The sequence below is a fragment of the Manihot esculenta genome, chromosome 9, assembly GCF_001659605.2.
Source record: "Manihot esculenta cultivar AM560-2 chromosome 9, M.esculenta_v8, whole genome shotgun sequence".
NCBI classification, from domain to species: domain Eukaryota; kingdom Viridiplantae; phylum Streptophyta; class Magnoliopsida; order Malpighiales; family Euphorbiaceae; genus Manihot; species Manihot esculenta.
The window spans coordinates 11,408,847-11,426,126 of NC_035169.2; the positions used below are offsets into that span (position 1 = coordinate 11,408,847).

Here is a 17,280-nt window from a genome sequence, read left to right on the forward strand (position 1 = left end):
TCTGCTAAACCCTAGCCCTCTCACCTTATATCTTCAAAAACTCTCACGTTCCCTACTTTGCTCGCTGCGCCTCCTTCCTACGCACCTGCAATTAAAACCCTGAATTCCCAATCTGATTATCTGAAAGCTAACCATGCCGCCGAAGTTCGACCCAAGTCAGGTGGTGGACGTTTTCGTCAGGGTCACCGGAGGTGAGGTCGGAGCAGCTTCATCTCTTGCTCCAAAGATTGGTCCACTTGGTCTCTCTCCTAAGAAGATTGGTGAAGACATTGCTAAGGAAACAGCCAAGGACTGGAAGGGTTTACGTGTCACTGTTAAGCTTACTGTCCAGAATCGTCAGGCTAAGGTCTCGGTAGTTCCTTCTGCCGCTGCTCTTGTCATTAAGGCATTGAAGGAACCTGAGCGTGACAGGAAGAAGACGAAGAATATCAAGCATAGTGGGAATATTTCTCTGGATGATGTGATTGAGATTGCTAAGGTAATGCGGCCTAGATCGATGGCTAAGGATTTGAGCGGTAGCGTGAAGGAGATATTGGGTACTTGTGTGTCGGTTGGGTGTACTGTCGATGGGAAGGACCCGAAAGACCTCCAGCAGGAGATTACTGATGGTGAAGTCGAGATTCCTCTTGATTGAATGGAATGAAGGAATCGGTAATTGTGCTTTTTTTTTTTCTTAAAATGTTGCTCCAGATTCTGGGTTTTTGTTCAAGGGCAATAGCAAGTTCTATGAATTATTGAAGTTTTATATGAATGAGGAGATGTAATATTTATTATTTTAGCATTTTTGGTTAATGCTTTTGATTTTAGCTATAGAATGAATGGTTTTTGTTTGCTAGCTACGGTTTTTTATTTAATTTTTTATATTGATTACTCTAGATTGTTTCATGTTTAGCATTCTATGAGTACTAGTTTGAACAAGGATCCTACTGAAGTTTTTAGGGTATTTCCCTGTTCAACCTGATTTGATCTGTTGTCCTGGAACAGTAAGTGGTATCTCCTTTTTTGTGATTTATATGAATTTATTGAATTCTGAGGATTTTATATATAACTATTACTATATATATATACACTACTGGCTATGGATACCCATGAATCAGCAGTGATGAATTCTACTTAGTCCTGGTTATTATAGGCTTTTAATAAGTATGCATGGCACCAGATTCTTGCTGTTGGCTCTGGTGTTTCTTATTCTGTTTGCCTGGATGGAATGATTGGGTTCCTAGCCTTTTTGGGTTGGTGTCCTTAGGGACAACGGTTTGAAGGTTTAATTTTTGTGAATAGTGATTATTTGTTGAACAAAGGCTTGTCTAGTGCTTGTCAAATTTGCAAATGTAGAAATGGTCCTTTATGCTAGTGTTTTGGATGATAATTGGAATATTGTTCAATTCATAATGTTGATTTCACTCATAAATTAACTAGTGTTGGAATATGATTGATTTACTTTTCCCCCTTGTAAGTGAGGTTGGGAATTTTATCCTTATGAATGAAGTGCTTCGGACTTTACATTTTAATACCTGTGATTATATTTTAAAAAAAAAACTATAACATGTTATATATGACCATTAATCTCAACACAACACATTATAATATTGGCATAGTTAGACTTGTTATTTGGCAGGATCTCAAAATAATTTTGAAGCGTGTCTTGTTTGGGGGTGTTGTGTCATATTTTTTGGATGGACCTCAAACTATTGTACTCTTACAGTGCATTTGAGTTGAGCTGCGAGTGCGACTCGTTTAATTCTTCTGTTGCAAGCCAGTGCTCCCAGCAGCAGTTATTATGTCCTTTGTGGTTGGAACCATAGAGCTATGTTTTGGCCAAGCTCTATTAAATGATAAAAAAAAGATTGTTTAGTTTTGTTGAAATTATTATGAATAGTATGTGTAATTAGATTTCATATTACATCATTTTTAATATTAATACCAAAGCATTCATGAAAAATGTTATTAGTTTTTATATTATAATAAATTTATATACTTGAACACATATTAGTGATCTAAATATGTGTTCAAAATTTTGGTTTGTCATAAAACTTGTATTATGGACGATAAGTATATTAATTCGAATTAATAGCCTTGTTTGGTATTTATTTTTTTATTTATAAAAAAACTTATTTATTTAAAATTAATTTAAATATAATGAAATTCAATTTAACTCTTTTATATTAAACAAATTTAAATTAATTTAGGCTATTCATTATTTTTTTTATTTTTAAGCTAAACATAAATATTTATTTTTATAAGTATAATACTTTTTTATTACATTGATTGAAAAATTATTATTATTATTTTATAATATTATAAATACCATTAAAAATATATATTGAGATTTTTAAAAAAAAAATAATAAAATAATATAATAAATTTCTTAATATTAATTATAAATGCATTAAATATTTATAGTTAATATTAAATTAATTTAATTTTTAAAGAGCAATTATTAAAAAAATAAGAATTAAATTTAAAATTAAAAAAATAAAAAATAAAAGAAAAAAAATAGTTAATTAGATAATGTTGATATAAATAGGTTTAAGTAAAATCATTCTTGCAAAATTTAATAAATTTGGTAAGATTTACTTTCAATTTAAAATTAATTTTTATAAAAATTCAAAAGAATTAAATTTTTATATGATTTGTTTTATTAAACATAAAAATTTTAAAAAAAAATTACTTTTTTTTTTCCTGAATTCTATCAAAATTAACAATTTCAAACAAAAGTTAAGGAATTTTTTGATAGAGGAATTGATATAGAGACTTAAACTATTAGCGGATTTGGTGGCGGGATAAATTAAGGTTAAGTAAATTTTTACTTTGAAATTATTAATTAATATGACTAAATTTCAGTGCTTTAATTAATAGTTAAATGGATGAAAATGTGGAGAGGATTAATCATTTTCCATCTTTGTCTTTTGTACACAAGGCATTTTCTTGCCTTGTCTCTCTTTAAATTGGAAGAAATTTTTGTTGAAAAAAAGTGCATCCGTCAAAGATTCTACACGTGGCAGTTGAAGGCGGCTTCAAGTATCCAAAAATTCTGGAAATTTCCAATGTTAGACAACAAACCAATCATTCCATGATTTGGCCACATGGACTTGCAAACTACCAACCACTTGTTTGTCTTTGATATTTTATGTGTTGATATTTTGGGTTTCCCTCTTCAATCTTCCCTTATAAAACCCCCTCACCCAATTAGGTTTCTGTTATCCTGTCCTTTGTTCATCTTGTACTAATCTCTTCTATCTTATTCCAATACCATCAAAGGAAGCGTTCAGTCATTGAAGTTTCATCTTGGGTAGTAAGTGTATTCAATGGCAAAAGAAATCCCAAGTTTCCATTCATGGAATGAAGTAGCTCCACCTCCCATTATTTTCCCTCATAAGCCTTCTAACTCTCCTGCTTTGGAGACCATCACTGAGGAAGAAGATGATGATAATGATTAATGACTTTTTTTTATTTTTTATGATATTTTATGTGTTTTTCAAAATTACGTACGAGCTAGATTATGCATGTAACTGTTATTTTAATGTATTAATTTTAAATATTATTTTGTAAATTATTTATATTTTTCTTTTATAATATAATTATAATTATAAAAATTAAAATTTCTTTTAATATAATGATTTTAAAATATCACTCAAATTGAGAATTCGAATGAAAGAAAATTTTGAATTTGTGTTAAATCAAATTCAAATCAATTTATAAGCCAATCCAATAGAATTTATGCAAAATCTAAAAAGCTGTCAACAGTTCTTTAGGTTCAAAATGGCTTAAAATTAAAGAAGGGATTGATTATAGTTTTTTTTTCCGAGATGTGATTCACTTTAAAAAGAATAAAAATTAATTTTAAATGTCTGTAATAACTTAGAGGTGTGTAGGACAAGCGGCATGGGAGGTATTTGGAATTAAGGTATTAGCTCAGTATCAAGCGGGTATTCTGTAGTAACTTTTGGGAATATGTAATAACGGAGAGAGTTAATGTTTTGTTTTGCGAGTCAAAGTTCACTTGAATGGATCCTTTTTCTTTGAGTTTTTATTTATTATGGTGTTACGATTTTAAATTTTCACGTTTACATAAAAGTATACAGTATTTAATTTGAACTCTTTTCAAATCAAATCAAACACTAAATTCAGAAATATATTTACATAATGAAATATTTTAATTATAATTTCTAGTCCTATTATCATAAAAATATGGGATTTCAATTAAATATCATTAACCAATAATCATAATAACATCAGCATAATAAATATGGTAACTCAATAACGTAGTTTAATGAATAAATTACTTATTTTATTTAAAAAATAAAATAATTATTACATAATTATAGTACCAATTATTTTATAATTTGCAGATCAAGAAATAGTCTACAATGAATAAAAGAAGTATTTATAAATCTCACAACTTGCTTATTAATAAATAGTCTACAATGAGTCGTGAAAGTATTTAGAAACTTGGCAAGTTTGTGATGACTAGCTGGATTTCATGCTCATTGGTGATAAATTAATCACTTACTCTAAACAGTTTTAAAAATAAATAAATTTATTACAAAAACTAAAACAGATATCAACATCCCTCATATAAGATTTTAAAATAAATTTATGAAAAAAATTATAAATTTTTATTTTTTCGCTAATTTATTTGTGTATTGTTTATCGAAAATTTTAATGTTGAAAAATTATATTTTTAATCCTAAAATTTTTATGAGCTTGACACATGGCCTGCTTTTGAAGCTAAGATCTCCTGTTTCGTAAGACACGTGTATGTGTTGGATGTGAAGCCTATTTTTGAGGGTTATAGTTCTCAATTCAAAATGTGAAAATGACCCATCTATATAATGATAAAGGTCGGTGGCCACCCCCAATCCCGAAAGGAGTTATTACGCTTAGCCTCCCAAGAAGTGCATAGTGACTTCCTTTTCCACGTGTTACAGCTTCGTATTCCTCACTTGATTTTCCCACTTCCACCGTATTTCTCACGTGTGTTTAGCTTTTTAAGGAGTGTTCAAACGCTGTTTAAATCAGACAAACAATGTTTAGATCCAATAATCAAGGACTTACCTTATCCTATAGTGTACACATAACAAACATAATGATATGAGATCTAAAGGAAGTTGATTTTCAATATCAAAAAATTTAGTATGAAAGAATTTTTTAATTTTTTAATAACATATAACAGTAATACTATTACAATATTATTTATTTTTATCATACAGAACCATACATATAAATATATTTATCTGTCCATTCTCGTCAAACGACCATTTAATTTTAGCGTGCTTACAAAATCGTGATATAATTGGACATGTTCTCCTATCCATCACATTAAATAAATTAGGATTACTTTTAAATAAGTTTAAACTTTCGATCAGTCCGACCTGCTTTAGTTTTAAATTGAATGGTGTGTTAATGAATCAACTTTATTAATAGACTCTAATGAGTTTTGGACTTATATATTTTACGAGAACTCGATTTCAGTTCAAACACCAGAGGTCCAGCGATAATCAAAACAGAAGTGGCCAATCTTCATTTGGAATTAAGTTTGTCTTCAAACTTAGACTCTAGTCCTCAAATTCCAAAGCATGTTAAAAGATTTGAATTGTTGAGTTGAAGTTGCACCAGGCCTTTTCATACCTCTCTACAAGACTGCTAATTCTCCTGGGTTGAGACTGTTGCTGTCTGTCGAAGAGGAGACTGAGGATAAGGAAGATAACCAGACTCAGAGATTTTTGGGTCACTTAACTTGATTATTTGAATGGGATATCTGTGCAATTTTTGATAACTTTGTAAATAAAAATTTTTGTGACAATTTAATTCTAATTTTTTTATTTTTCTTAAAAAATTTATATAATTTTATAAAAATTCATTTAAAATTTTTCTTACATAAATAAATTACGCCAAAGAAATTATCTTTTGGACAATAAAATTAAATGGAATGTTTGGTTGCTTTTCTTTCAATTTCCTTTGGTTATCTTAACAGTAGTGTTATGTTTGGATGAAAGGAAAAATGAAAATTTAAAACAAAATATTTTTCCGTAGAAGAGAAAAAATGATAATAAAAAATAATAAATGCGTGTACTTTTTTTTCTGCCTTGAAAGAGTGAATGGGTGGAAAATAAATAAAATTTATATATCTACCATTCATTAATAGAAAATAAAAACAATAAAATTTTATTTCTTAACTCTTTAATTTTGTAAATGAGTGTGGAAAATTTTATTATAAAAATTTAACTAAAAAATGTAAAAGATAAATATGTTAAATTAAAAAAATAAAAAAGAAGACTAAATTAAACATTTCAATCATGTGCTGTAATGAACTACAAAGTATAAGAGACATGTGAAATTGTTAATAATTGAGTTGTGGAACAAATCTAGGTCCAGTCCTTTTTCTGATGATAAAGCATTTCAGACTGAACACAATTTTTCAGTTTGTCTTTCATCTGACACATTCATTGAATCTGCCTACTTGTTTCTTTTTAATTTCCTTTTAATTGCAAGACAATTATTTTGTCTTCAACTTCGAATTTGCAAGAGAAGGAAACTCAATATGCAACATACTTGCTCTAAACACCTTTTGTTTTGTTTTAAAATTCACATCTCAATCTTGACGATAATTTAATTATAATTATTGATGATTTAAAATTTAAAAAATATGATTTATGGTAATTTTTTTTAATTTTTTATTTTATTTATTAATAACGTCTAATTATTTTTCTATTATAATATCATCTATTTTTATTATTAAGATTTATACGTACGAACTCGTTAAAATACCTCTCCATATCAAATAGTCATTTAATTTTTTTCGGCGCGTGTACTGTTAAGACTGCGAAATAACTAGACTAACTACTCTCTCACGTTATATTACTGAATTAAATTATTTTCTGTTAGGTCCACGCCTATAAATTATTTACTATGTTTCATGTGTCTGAATTGTAAATCAGTTTATTTAAAAATAATCTGATGGACCTTAAACTTGTATTATGTTTTGACAGTTTAATCTCTCTCCATAAGAAAATATTTAAGTCATTAACTATGATTCAATTTAGATGAATTATTTAATTGAGAATTGAAATCGGGTTTCATTGATTTGCATCTCAAAATTTTCACATCATTGATTTGCATCTCAAAATTTTCACATTCTTTGTGTTGCTTTTTGCTCACAAGATAAAGCCTTCACATGACAAGATTATAAAGAAGCTGCAGACAAAACCGACAATTTAACTCATCAATCCTTAAAAAAGGAAAAAACGAATACGTTTTCCTCACGAGGAACAAGAGACCGACACGTGGCTCAATTTCATCCAGGAGATTTTTCTATATTATTGATCCTTTTTGTGTTTATTGGGTAGTGATTGAATAGTGATTAGGCATTGAAGTTTTGGTTCTTAGCAATGATTGGTGGCGTCTGTGGGGACATGCAGACGTGGCTTGCAAAGAGTGGTTGAGAGAATCAACGGCTGTGGTAATAGTTGGACTGAGTTGTATGGGCGGTTCCCGAAGGGCAAATGAATGATTATTGGCGTTCTTGGTCGGTTTGGTCGCCCATCACCCACCACGTCACCAAAATATTTTATAATCAAACTATAGCTCTACTCATGAATTTTATATGCAATATATAATTAAAATTAATTTTAATTCTTTTTAATTAATATATATTTAATCAAATTTACAATAATAATTACCAATAAAACCATAATAATAATGGATCGATAAAAAATAAAGTGGTTTATAATTTTAATATAATTAAAAAGAATATAAAGTACTATATATTAAAGAATATATAAAATAATTGAAAATATTGAGAGAAAATCAAATTCTTTTTTTTTTTTTTTGAAAAAAGAACACTCACTCTCCTCTCATACTCACTATAAACCAAAGATAAAATTAGTAGAATATACTAAAATGTCTTTAAATTAAAATCCTAAATTTGGGTTTTAATCAAAATCGAAATTAAAAAAAATCCCAATATTCAATACTCACACCCATAAATACCCCCTTCGACTTCCACACTCCATCACAACAGCGTACATCTCTTGGCTATCTAGTATCTACTATCTACTATCAGAACTCTCATCTTCTCTACCCTCTTCTCTTGCCAAATTCTTGCCCTATGGCGAAGGACATTGAAGTTGGAGGACATGGAAGTGATTTCCAAGCCAAGGACTACCATGACCCTCCACCCGCACCATTGATAGATGCTGAGGAGCTCACACAGTGGTCGTTTTACAGGGCTATAATTGCTGAGTTTATAGCTACCCTGTTGTTTTTATACATCACTGTTTTGACTGTGATTGGTTACAAGAGCCAAACTGACCCTACCAAGAACGCCGATGCATGTGGTGGTGTTGGAATTCTTGGTATTGCTTGGGCCTTCGGCGGCATGATCTTTATTCTTGTTTACTGCACTGCTGGTATCTCAGGTAATTGTTCTTGTCCTAAAAATAGCATCATTACTGAAGCTAAAAATGATATGGGTTCTAATTAAATTTGGGATTTTTGTTATAGGTGGGCATATAAACCCTGCTGTGACATTTGGGTTGTTTTTGGCGAGGAAGGTGTCTCTGGTGAGAGCTGTATTGTATATGGTAGCTCAATGCTTGGGTGCCATTTGTGGATGTGGGCTCGTGAAGGCATTCCAAAAGGCTTATTATAATAGGTACGGTGGTGGAGCCAATGAGCTTGCTGATGGGTACAGCACAGGCACTGGATTGGGAGCTGAGATCATTGGTACTTTTGTCCTTGTCTACACTGTTTTCTCTGCTACTGATCCCAAAAGAAACGCTAGAGACTCCCATGTTCCTGTATGTTCTTGTTCTTTCTTTCTTAAATCATAATCCTTCTTCTTAATTAACTGGTAAAATATGAGATTGGTTTAAAAAATTTTTTTGGATTTTTGGATTTATATATAGGTCTTGGCTCCACTTCCAATTGGATTTGCTGTGTTCATGGTTCACTTAGCCACAATTCCAGTCACTGGCACTGGTATCAACCCAGCTAGGAGCCTTGGAGCTGCTGTGATCTACAACCAGGACAAGGCCTGGGATGACCAAGTATGTTGCTTCTCCTCTCAAATGATTTTTCTTTCTTGGTCTGACACTTAAACCCATGAAATTATCTTTCTTACAAAAATTTTAATTTAATTTTCAGTGGATTTTCTGGGTTGGACCTTTCATTGGTGCTGCAATTGCTGCATTTTACCATCAGTACATCTTGAGAGCATCTGCTGCTAAAGCTCTTGGATCATTCAGGAGCAGTTCCAACATATGATTCAGGGGGAAAATGTTCTCTATGCTTCTGAAGTTGAGAGTTTTATCTGGTCCTTAAGCTTTGGGGCCTTTGGAATTTGTACATTAATTATGTATGTTTGTGTGTGTGCTTGATGCTTGGGCACTTGGTTTTATTTGTGCCCAAAATGTTGTTTCCTTTCCCTTTTTGTGGTCATTGTAGTCATGATGATGTTAATCTCTAATAAAAAAAATTATTTCTCTAATATTTAGACCATTATTCAGCAAGTTGAGAGAACAAACTCGGTTAATAAGTGGATTAACCTTTGGTGGTGGATTGTGAAAATTGCTTTGGTTATCCTACAGAGGAGATGACCGAGTCATTGCTTTGATTCATGTAATTGACCAAAAATTATAGAATACAACATGGTATGATAAATCAACAAAACTCTCTATATAAATATGGGTAATTCTTATTTAAACTGGTAGGTAAAATAACTAAATAAATAAAACGATGTCGTCTTTTTGCCTTGGCAAGAATAAAACTCATCTTTAACCTTTAATAAAGTCATTTAAGCTCTCAGTATTCTGTAAGCACGAAATTTCATACGCGGCTTCCTCTCTCAGCTGTTATCTGAATCTCCGTTGCTACACTCGAGAGGTATATTTCTTTCTCTTACATGAAACTGCGACCTTCACTACTCTTTTTGTCGATCTTGATCCATTTCCGATTATCATATCCATATTCTTGCTTTCTTCTTGTTTGGTGTCCCAGAAAATTCTGGTAAATTTTTCATTGAATTGAATATCGGATCTGTCCATTTCGATGCTTAAATGATCTCCAATTTTCTTCTTTTTTTTATCGTATTATTTAAATATAAATAATTTTTGTTTTAATCGATTGTTGATTTGTTGAAACTTAGTGTGGAATTTCAGGAAATCATGGAAGCTCATATGAACCAAGGTGGAATTCAGCATTTGGTGTCTGCAGAGCGAGAAGCTCAACAAGTTGTCAATGATGCTAGAAATGGTGAATTGTTTAACTTCAAATTAAAACTGAAAAAAAAAGATTAGTTAGATGTATCCGTTGTCTATTTTTATGTAAAAGCATATGTATTTAGAGGCTGTTTTGGACAAATGAATTTCATAAGATTCTCACATTATTCTGCTAATTTTAATGAAATTTGGCTCATGTATGATGAAAAGAATAGAATTTAAACTGAACTTTTTAGGTTCCAAATATGTTAAGTATTTTCTTATAGTTATTGGAGTTTGCTTGGATGTTCACTTATGAAGTCTCTTCTCCTAATTACTTTTCTGTTTGGGTTTATGAATTTAGCAAAAATGGCTAGACTAAAACAAGCCAAAGAAGAAGCTGATAGAGCGATTGGTGAATATCGAGTCCAACTGGAGCATGAATTTCAGAGGAAAGTTGAAGGGGTAATATGAGTTATTATTACATTGCATTATACTTGCCCATAAAAGAGAACTTTAAATCATGAACTTCCATGCACATTAAGCTCTTGAAAGCATTTACCCTTGGTTGTTTTCATGTGATATGGCTGTGATTCACTGCATATTTGCTTACTTCTCTCTTATTTATTTATTTGTTTGTGTATATGTGTTTGTGATCACATGGCTCTTGAAGACTAGTGGAGATTCAAGTTCTAATGTGCAGCGGCTTGAAAAAGAGACGGGGGCAAGAATCAGTCACTTGAAGAATGAGTCTGGTAGAGTATCCCATGACATTGTCAACATGCTACTGAAGCATGTCACAACTGTTACAAACTAATTCTGTTGGTTCCTTGGTGTTAAGGTGGACTTGCAAGTGATTAAATAATCTGTTTGTTTTAGCTTTTTTCTTCCAATACCTTACACCTCTTCTATACTTCTACAAGTTCAGTGTCTTTAGAAGCAATAATGATAATAGAAATTTTGGCCGTTTCTTGTAGGCCATATGCTAAGCGTTTTTCTTGGGTCCGGTTGGCATTCTTGTTTGAGTTGTTAAAAGAACATCTTAATTATATTAATTAGAAGCCATCAAGTTTTGCTTGTAAGTTGAACATAATTGGTTTTAGTCACTAACACAGCTAAGTAGTTTATCAAATTATTATATTATAATTACGGCTCTAATTTTTAAATTCTAAAATAACTTGATCTCTGTGATTAAAGTATGATATATTCACTAGTTACCGAGTTACATAGATTAACTTTTTGTGGCATTAGTTATAGATTCCCTTGGCCTGGTCCACATGACGTAATGAGTTTCACTTTATAAAATCCAGGTGGAGAGGATATGAGGAATCCAAATTAAACTAAACACTCTAAGATAAAACAGTTTCAGAAGAGGAAAGAAAAGCCATTTGCTTTTTGAACTTGAAATGAGGGGAAAAAAAAACAACAAAAGATCCTCAAAAACAAAAATGGGTTGGCTCAAAAGTATTGCCAAGTCTAATATATATCTGCTCTCTATCTCCCCAGAGCTTCTTCACTACTCTTTTAAAGGTCACAAGCGCAACCTTGCAACCTTCACCAAGTTCACGGCCAAAAAGCTATACAAAAAAATAAGCTTTTTGTGTTAAAAGAATCCTTTTAGCTGTGTCTGCTATGTGCCAAATTGCCAACTCAAAAGCTACCTGGAAAAGGCATGAAATAGTCACCAAGAAGCCGAGACTGATTTTCCTCTTGCAATGCCCTTAAACACTGCAACTTGAGCTCTGGAGCGTCTAAACTGTGTTGGCAATTTCAAGTCCCAAGTTACTGCCAAATTGTGACCGCTTGGTGGCCGGCTACAATCACTATCCCTTCATGGTTTGAACTTTCTCTGCCACATAATAAATTTTATATATATATATATATATATAAACTCCTGTTTTTAGATACTTATTGTGTGCCTGGCTCCCTGTATGCCACCTGCAAAGCTCATCAAAAAGTTGGTGGCGGCCTCCGCAGGTGGCATGCGAGGAGCCATGCATGCTGCAAGTCATTTGGTTTTTACATCTCTCTCATGTAGTCATTTAATCTCACAAATCTTTAATCCTTGTTAACAAAGGTAAATCTGGACTAGGACCTTAGAGGGATCTTGGAATAATTCATAGTGTAGAACAGCTTTCTACATAGAGTTCGACTGAATCTCTTTCTTTGCTTTTCTTATTTTTTTAATTTTTTTTATATAGCTGTTAATTGTGATCTATAATTCAAACTTTCCTGCTTTCTGTGTCTATTTATTTTTCAGAAAGATTTTAAGGCTTGCATAAATATATTTTTATTCTCCATCTGCCTCAAGCTATGGAAACACAACATATAAAATGGTTGAAGAAAGGTTTTATTTGTATAGCTACTGCAGAGAAGACAAAGAAAATGATTAAAGAAAGCTTCTCCTATTCAACTTTCTACACACTGAGGAATTATTAAGAAAAGAAGAAAGAGTTGGAACACTTAATTTTCCCTTTTTTTCTTTCCCTTTTGACATCATACAAGAAGCAAAAGCAATTTTTTCTTTCCCTTTCCCTGTCATAAGAGGCTAAAAATAGGCTGTAGTACGTAGCTTATCATGGTTGATACCCTGAAGGATGAGCTTTCGAATGTGTGTTTCTGATGCTCTCTGATATCTTTAGGATCTGATAAAAGTCCGGTTGAGGAGATGATCTGAACATTTCGGATGTCAGTTGCATTATGCAACACGGCGGCTGACATTTGTGGCCGGAGCCTGGCTGTTTCTTGTACAGAAAGAAGGCTCACCATCAAGAACACAAGAGCTTCTTCTTATGGGAAGTTCACATTAAGAGCTTGCATAAGCATATAATCCACTGGTAATTTCTAACAGAAGTACTCCAAATTTCGAAATCAAATTACAACTTATGATATGTGGCTAAGAATTTTTTGAATTTTGTTTCTTAATTCATCTTTGTATTTTTATCTAACAAAATTTCATTGATTAATTTAGATTTCTAAATTGGGAGTCTTTGGGTTTTAATCAAAAATAAATATTTAAGTCTAGTTTATATTTAAGGCACAAATTTATGGTGCTTAATCTAAATGGTTAAAAACATATGTAATTTATTTTATAAACTCAAATTGAATTTTTATTTTTCCAAACATAAATTTATGGTGATTTAAATAATAATCATAAAATTATAATTATTTTGAAAAAAGTAAAATTTTGGATTTAAAATATAAATAGAATCAAATAAATTAAATGTCCAAGTCCATAGTTAAAGAATGAGAAAGGTATAAATCCATAGACTTGGATTTGACTTCCACTGATACTTATTTCCTTGTTTGTTCTATATATGCAGTCAACAACAAAAGAAATAAATATTATGTATGTGTTTAATTACATTAATAAAATCAATATGAAATAATCATATGAATTTTAACTATGAATTTTATTTTCAATTTTCCACATTTAATTAAAATTTTTGGGCAATAATATCGAAGAAATTATGCCATTTTTAATTTAATTAAAATTTGAAAATGAAATCTCATAATATTGACATCGATTTGTCAATAGGTTGAAATAATTAATTTAATATTTATAAAAAATAACGAAAAAATCATTTTCCCAATTACCACACATTTATTCTAATATTGATATCCAATTATTATTGATACTTGATAAATTTGGATTAAACTTAACTCATCTTAAAAGTAGTCAGTGAAATTTAATACACTACTCACACTCATAATTATATTAAAATTATATTGGAACATGAGGCTTAATATCAGGAAATTATAATATCATATTAAATTTGAATTATATCTAATTCATTCGAAAGTAAATTTAAGATAAGTTATAATACCATATTAAATTTGGATTAAATTTAATTCACCCAACTAGACACTTCTCTTTTGAGCTATCTTTTAGAGTAGGTTAAATTTGACTCGAAATATGTTACCAGAGCCTCTCAACCGATTGTTGGACCTCCCGTAGATGTGTTATGCTTTTTGTGTAATTTTTGAGCATGAAGAGGTGTGTTGAATTTTATATTAAAGTAGGATAAGGGTAATGTACTTGAATTTAGACACTCCTCTTTTAAACTAATTTTCAAAAATATATAAATTGAGTCTCAAAACATAAAAGGTGTCCAATTTAGCCTTTTTGAAATCAATTAGGGTAATTTTAGTGGATTATTGATGTTTCTATGGCTAAATTCGTGTCCCTGATCAATCCTATAAGAAAAGTAATGATAGTCATTGGATTTGCTATCATAATCACATTGATGCTTAAAAATAAACTTTGAAGAGTAACGTAACAATAAAATAAAATAATAATAATCATATTTAATGGTTATATACTATTTATATTTAAAAGTTAGAAATAACCATAGACTCGTAGTTAAATCGTGACTGAATTTTCTTCTATCATGATTATCATCTGTATAAGAGTTAGAGTCATAATAAAATTCTAAAATCATCAATTAAACTAATTAATGGCTTCATTATGCTTATTCTTTAATATGTTGAATTCTATATATTCTGAGATATGGCTCTTTGCAAATATTTATGAGACCATTAAGCATTAAATTATTTGAATAGTTTGAGTAATATATTTCGCGGTTTAAAATTCTATCTATTTGGTTGATAATTTTTTTAAAATTTTTTAAAAAATATTTTTATGAAACTAAATTAAATTTCAAAAGTAAATCAATAACCATTTTAAAGCCGTCGATGTATAGAGTGATTCTCAACTTGTATTTTATTAATATATCTGATACAAGTATATAGTCTTGCACTGCCTTATCACATAAGTAAATCAGTTACAACAAATACCTAAGCAATTTATAAAATAATTCAAATATATATATATTTTAAACCTTATCAGCCCCCTCAATTCGAGCATCCTTGATTGATGATCAAATTTTCAAATTGTTCATGAGTGCATGGTATCGAAGTTTGGGCAACGGTTTGGTCAAAATGTCAGCTAATTGATCCTTTGAACAAATAAACTGAACGGTGAGTTCCTTCTTCTGAACTTTATCATGAACAAAGTGAAAATCCACTTCCAAGTGCTTTGTTCTAGCATGGAATATAGGATTTACCGAGAGATATGTGGCGCTAATATTATCACACCATAAATTGGGTGTTTGCTTCAAAGAATACCCAATATCATGTAACAAAGTTTGTATCCATGTTAACTCTAATGCTGCTAAATAAATTGCTCGATACTCAGCCTTAGTCGAAGATTGAGCAAATGTTTGTTATTTCTTAGAATTTCAGTAAATAAGATTTTTACCCATAAATATAGCAAATCTTGTGGTGGATTTTCGATCATCAACATTGCTAGCCCAATCTGTATCAATATATACATTCAAGGCTGTTGACAAAGATTTTGATATGTGAAGACCATAATCAATCGTGCTTTTTAAATAACGTAAAATCCTCTTGACATAAGTCCAATTGGCATCAGTTGGAGCATGTAAAAATTGGAAAGTCTTGTGAACCGAAAAACATACCTCTGGTTGAGTTAGGCTAAGGTATTGTAAACCCCCAACTACACTTCTGTATAAAGTTGGATCTAAAAACCGCGAACCATATTCATCTACTTTCTCTTGTGTCATAGCAGGTGTTGAAATAGACTTTCAATCTGTCATTTTCGCCTTTGTCAGTAAGTCTAAGATATATTTTAGTTGTGTTAATAAAAGACCAGATTCAGTCCATGTCACCTCCATACCAAAGAAGTATTCTAGCCTGCCTAAATCTTTGAACATGAATTCAGACTGTAAAGAAACAATAATCTGCTGTATTATGAATATATCTGTGTCTGTTAACAAGATATCATCTATGTATACCAAGGCAAATAATGTAATATTATTTTTCTCATAATGAAAAAGAGAAGGATCTGCCGGTGAGACTCAAAATCCTTATTTTAGTAAAGCAGAGAAGAGAAGTTTGTACCATTGTCGAGGTGTTTGACGAAGACTGTACAACGAGCGTCGAAGATGACAAACATAATCTGGCTTTGATTTATCTTAAAAACTAGGAGGTTACTCCATAAACACTTCATCCTCCAAATCACCATGTAAGAAGGCATTGGATACATCCAATTGTTTTACTACCTAACCATGTGAAACAACTAGAGAGAAAATAACTCGAATGGTTGTTAGCTTTACCACCGGTGAAAAAGTTTCAAAATAATCAATACCGAGACGTTAGAAGCCCTTAGCCACAAGACACGCCTTATAACGATCAACATTGCCATCAGCTTTCTGTTTAATTCTAAAGACCCACTTGCAGCCAAGAATATTCTAAGCTTTCTGTTGTGGTACTAGCTCCCAGGTTCCGATCTGAATTAGAGCATTTAATTCATGAATCATTGCTTCCCTCCAATGAGAACTCTGAATTGCTTGTGTGTAGGAAGTGGGAACGGAAGATAAAATCGAAACAACATTAAACTGCGGCGACCAAGGTAATTTCAATTGCAGACTTCCTGTTTGTTGTCGGGTTACCATGGCATGAGTCTTTGTAGAACGAATTGGTTGTGTAGCAGAGACTAGTAGGTTTGGATTGGTTTCGTTTGGGTGTAAGTCAGAGGTGGGAGATGTTATCAAGTTGGTGCGTATTGGCGAAATATGTGGGTCTGGGAGAGTAAGTGTTGGTGGGTCGGGTTGAGTAGATGGATCTGATTGAATATGTGTTTTCGGATTTGAGTCAAGATGGGTTGTTGAGTGCGGGTCTGGGTCAGATAAGTGCGAGTCTGGACTAATGGTTTGGTGTGTGGCCTTAAGTGAAATGGTGGTGTTGTTTGAGGTTTAAAAATAGTAGTAGCGCTGCGGTTTGGTGCTGCACCCAAAATACCCAAATGATTCTAGTTGACTAAGGGAATTGGCGACAGAGGAACAGATGTAGGAGAAGAATCCATGGGGTCAGTCGTTTTAGAGCAATTATCATTTGGCTTCTTAAAAGGGAACACCTGTTCATAAAACAAAACATGACATGAGATAAACATTCTACCAGTAGAAATTTCAAGATATGTATACCCTTTGTGAACCTTACTATAGTCCAAAAAACACAACTAGAAGACCGAGGTGCTAATTTATGCGAAGTATATGGTTTC

General features: G+C 31.5%; 3 protein-coding genes across 6 annotated transcripts; all 3 read left to right on the plus strand.

Annotated features, from left to right (window-relative positions):
- On the plus strand, positions 1–778 carry LOC110622184 (60S ribosomal protein L12). Its single transcript, XM_021766606.2, has one exon. The coding sequence runs from the start codon at positions 134–136 to the stop codon at positions 632–634; it is 501 nt and encodes a 166-aa protein (XP_021622298.1). The 5' UTR covers positions 1–133; the 3' UTR covers positions 635–778.
- Positions 779–7,999: 7,221 nt separating this feature from the next.
- LOC110621983 (aquaporin PIP2-4) lies at positions 8,000–9,486 on the plus strand. Its single transcript, XM_021766305.2, has 4 exons — positions 8,000–8,420; positions 8,506–8,801; positions 8,910–9,050; positions 9,148–9,486. Exons 1-4 carry the CDS (start codon positions 8,111–8,113, stop codon positions 9,265–9,267), a joined length of 867 nt encoding a protein of 288 aa, XP_021621997.1. The 5' UTR covers positions 8,000–8,110; the 3' UTR covers positions 9,268–9,486.
- A 270-nt stretch (positions 9,487–9,756) lies between these two features.
- Positions 9,757–11,190, plus strand: LOC110623215 (V-type proton ATPase subunit G1). 4 transcript variants are annotated; one of them, XM_043960248.1, is made up of 4 exons: positions 9,757–9,885; positions 10,161–10,254; positions 10,564–10,664; positions 10,873–11,190. In XM_043960248.1, exons 2-4 carry the CDS (start codon positions 10,167–10,169, stop codon positions 11,014–11,016), a joined length of 333 nt encoding a protein of 110 aa, XP_043816183.1. In that variant the 5' UTR covers positions 9,757–9,885; positions 10,161–10,166; the 3' UTR covers positions 11,017–11,190. The 4 variants fall into 4 exon arrangements, with proteins under 4 accessions (XP_043816183.1, XP_043816184.1, XP_043816182.1 ...); XM_043960249.1 differs by having other exon boundaries at positions 9,784–9,885; positions 10,148–10,254; XM_043960247.1 differs by lacking the exon at positions 9,757–9,885 and adding an exon at positions 9,899–10,008 and having other exon boundaries at positions 10,148–10,254.
- Positions 11,191–17,280: the final 6,090 nt, after the last annotated feature.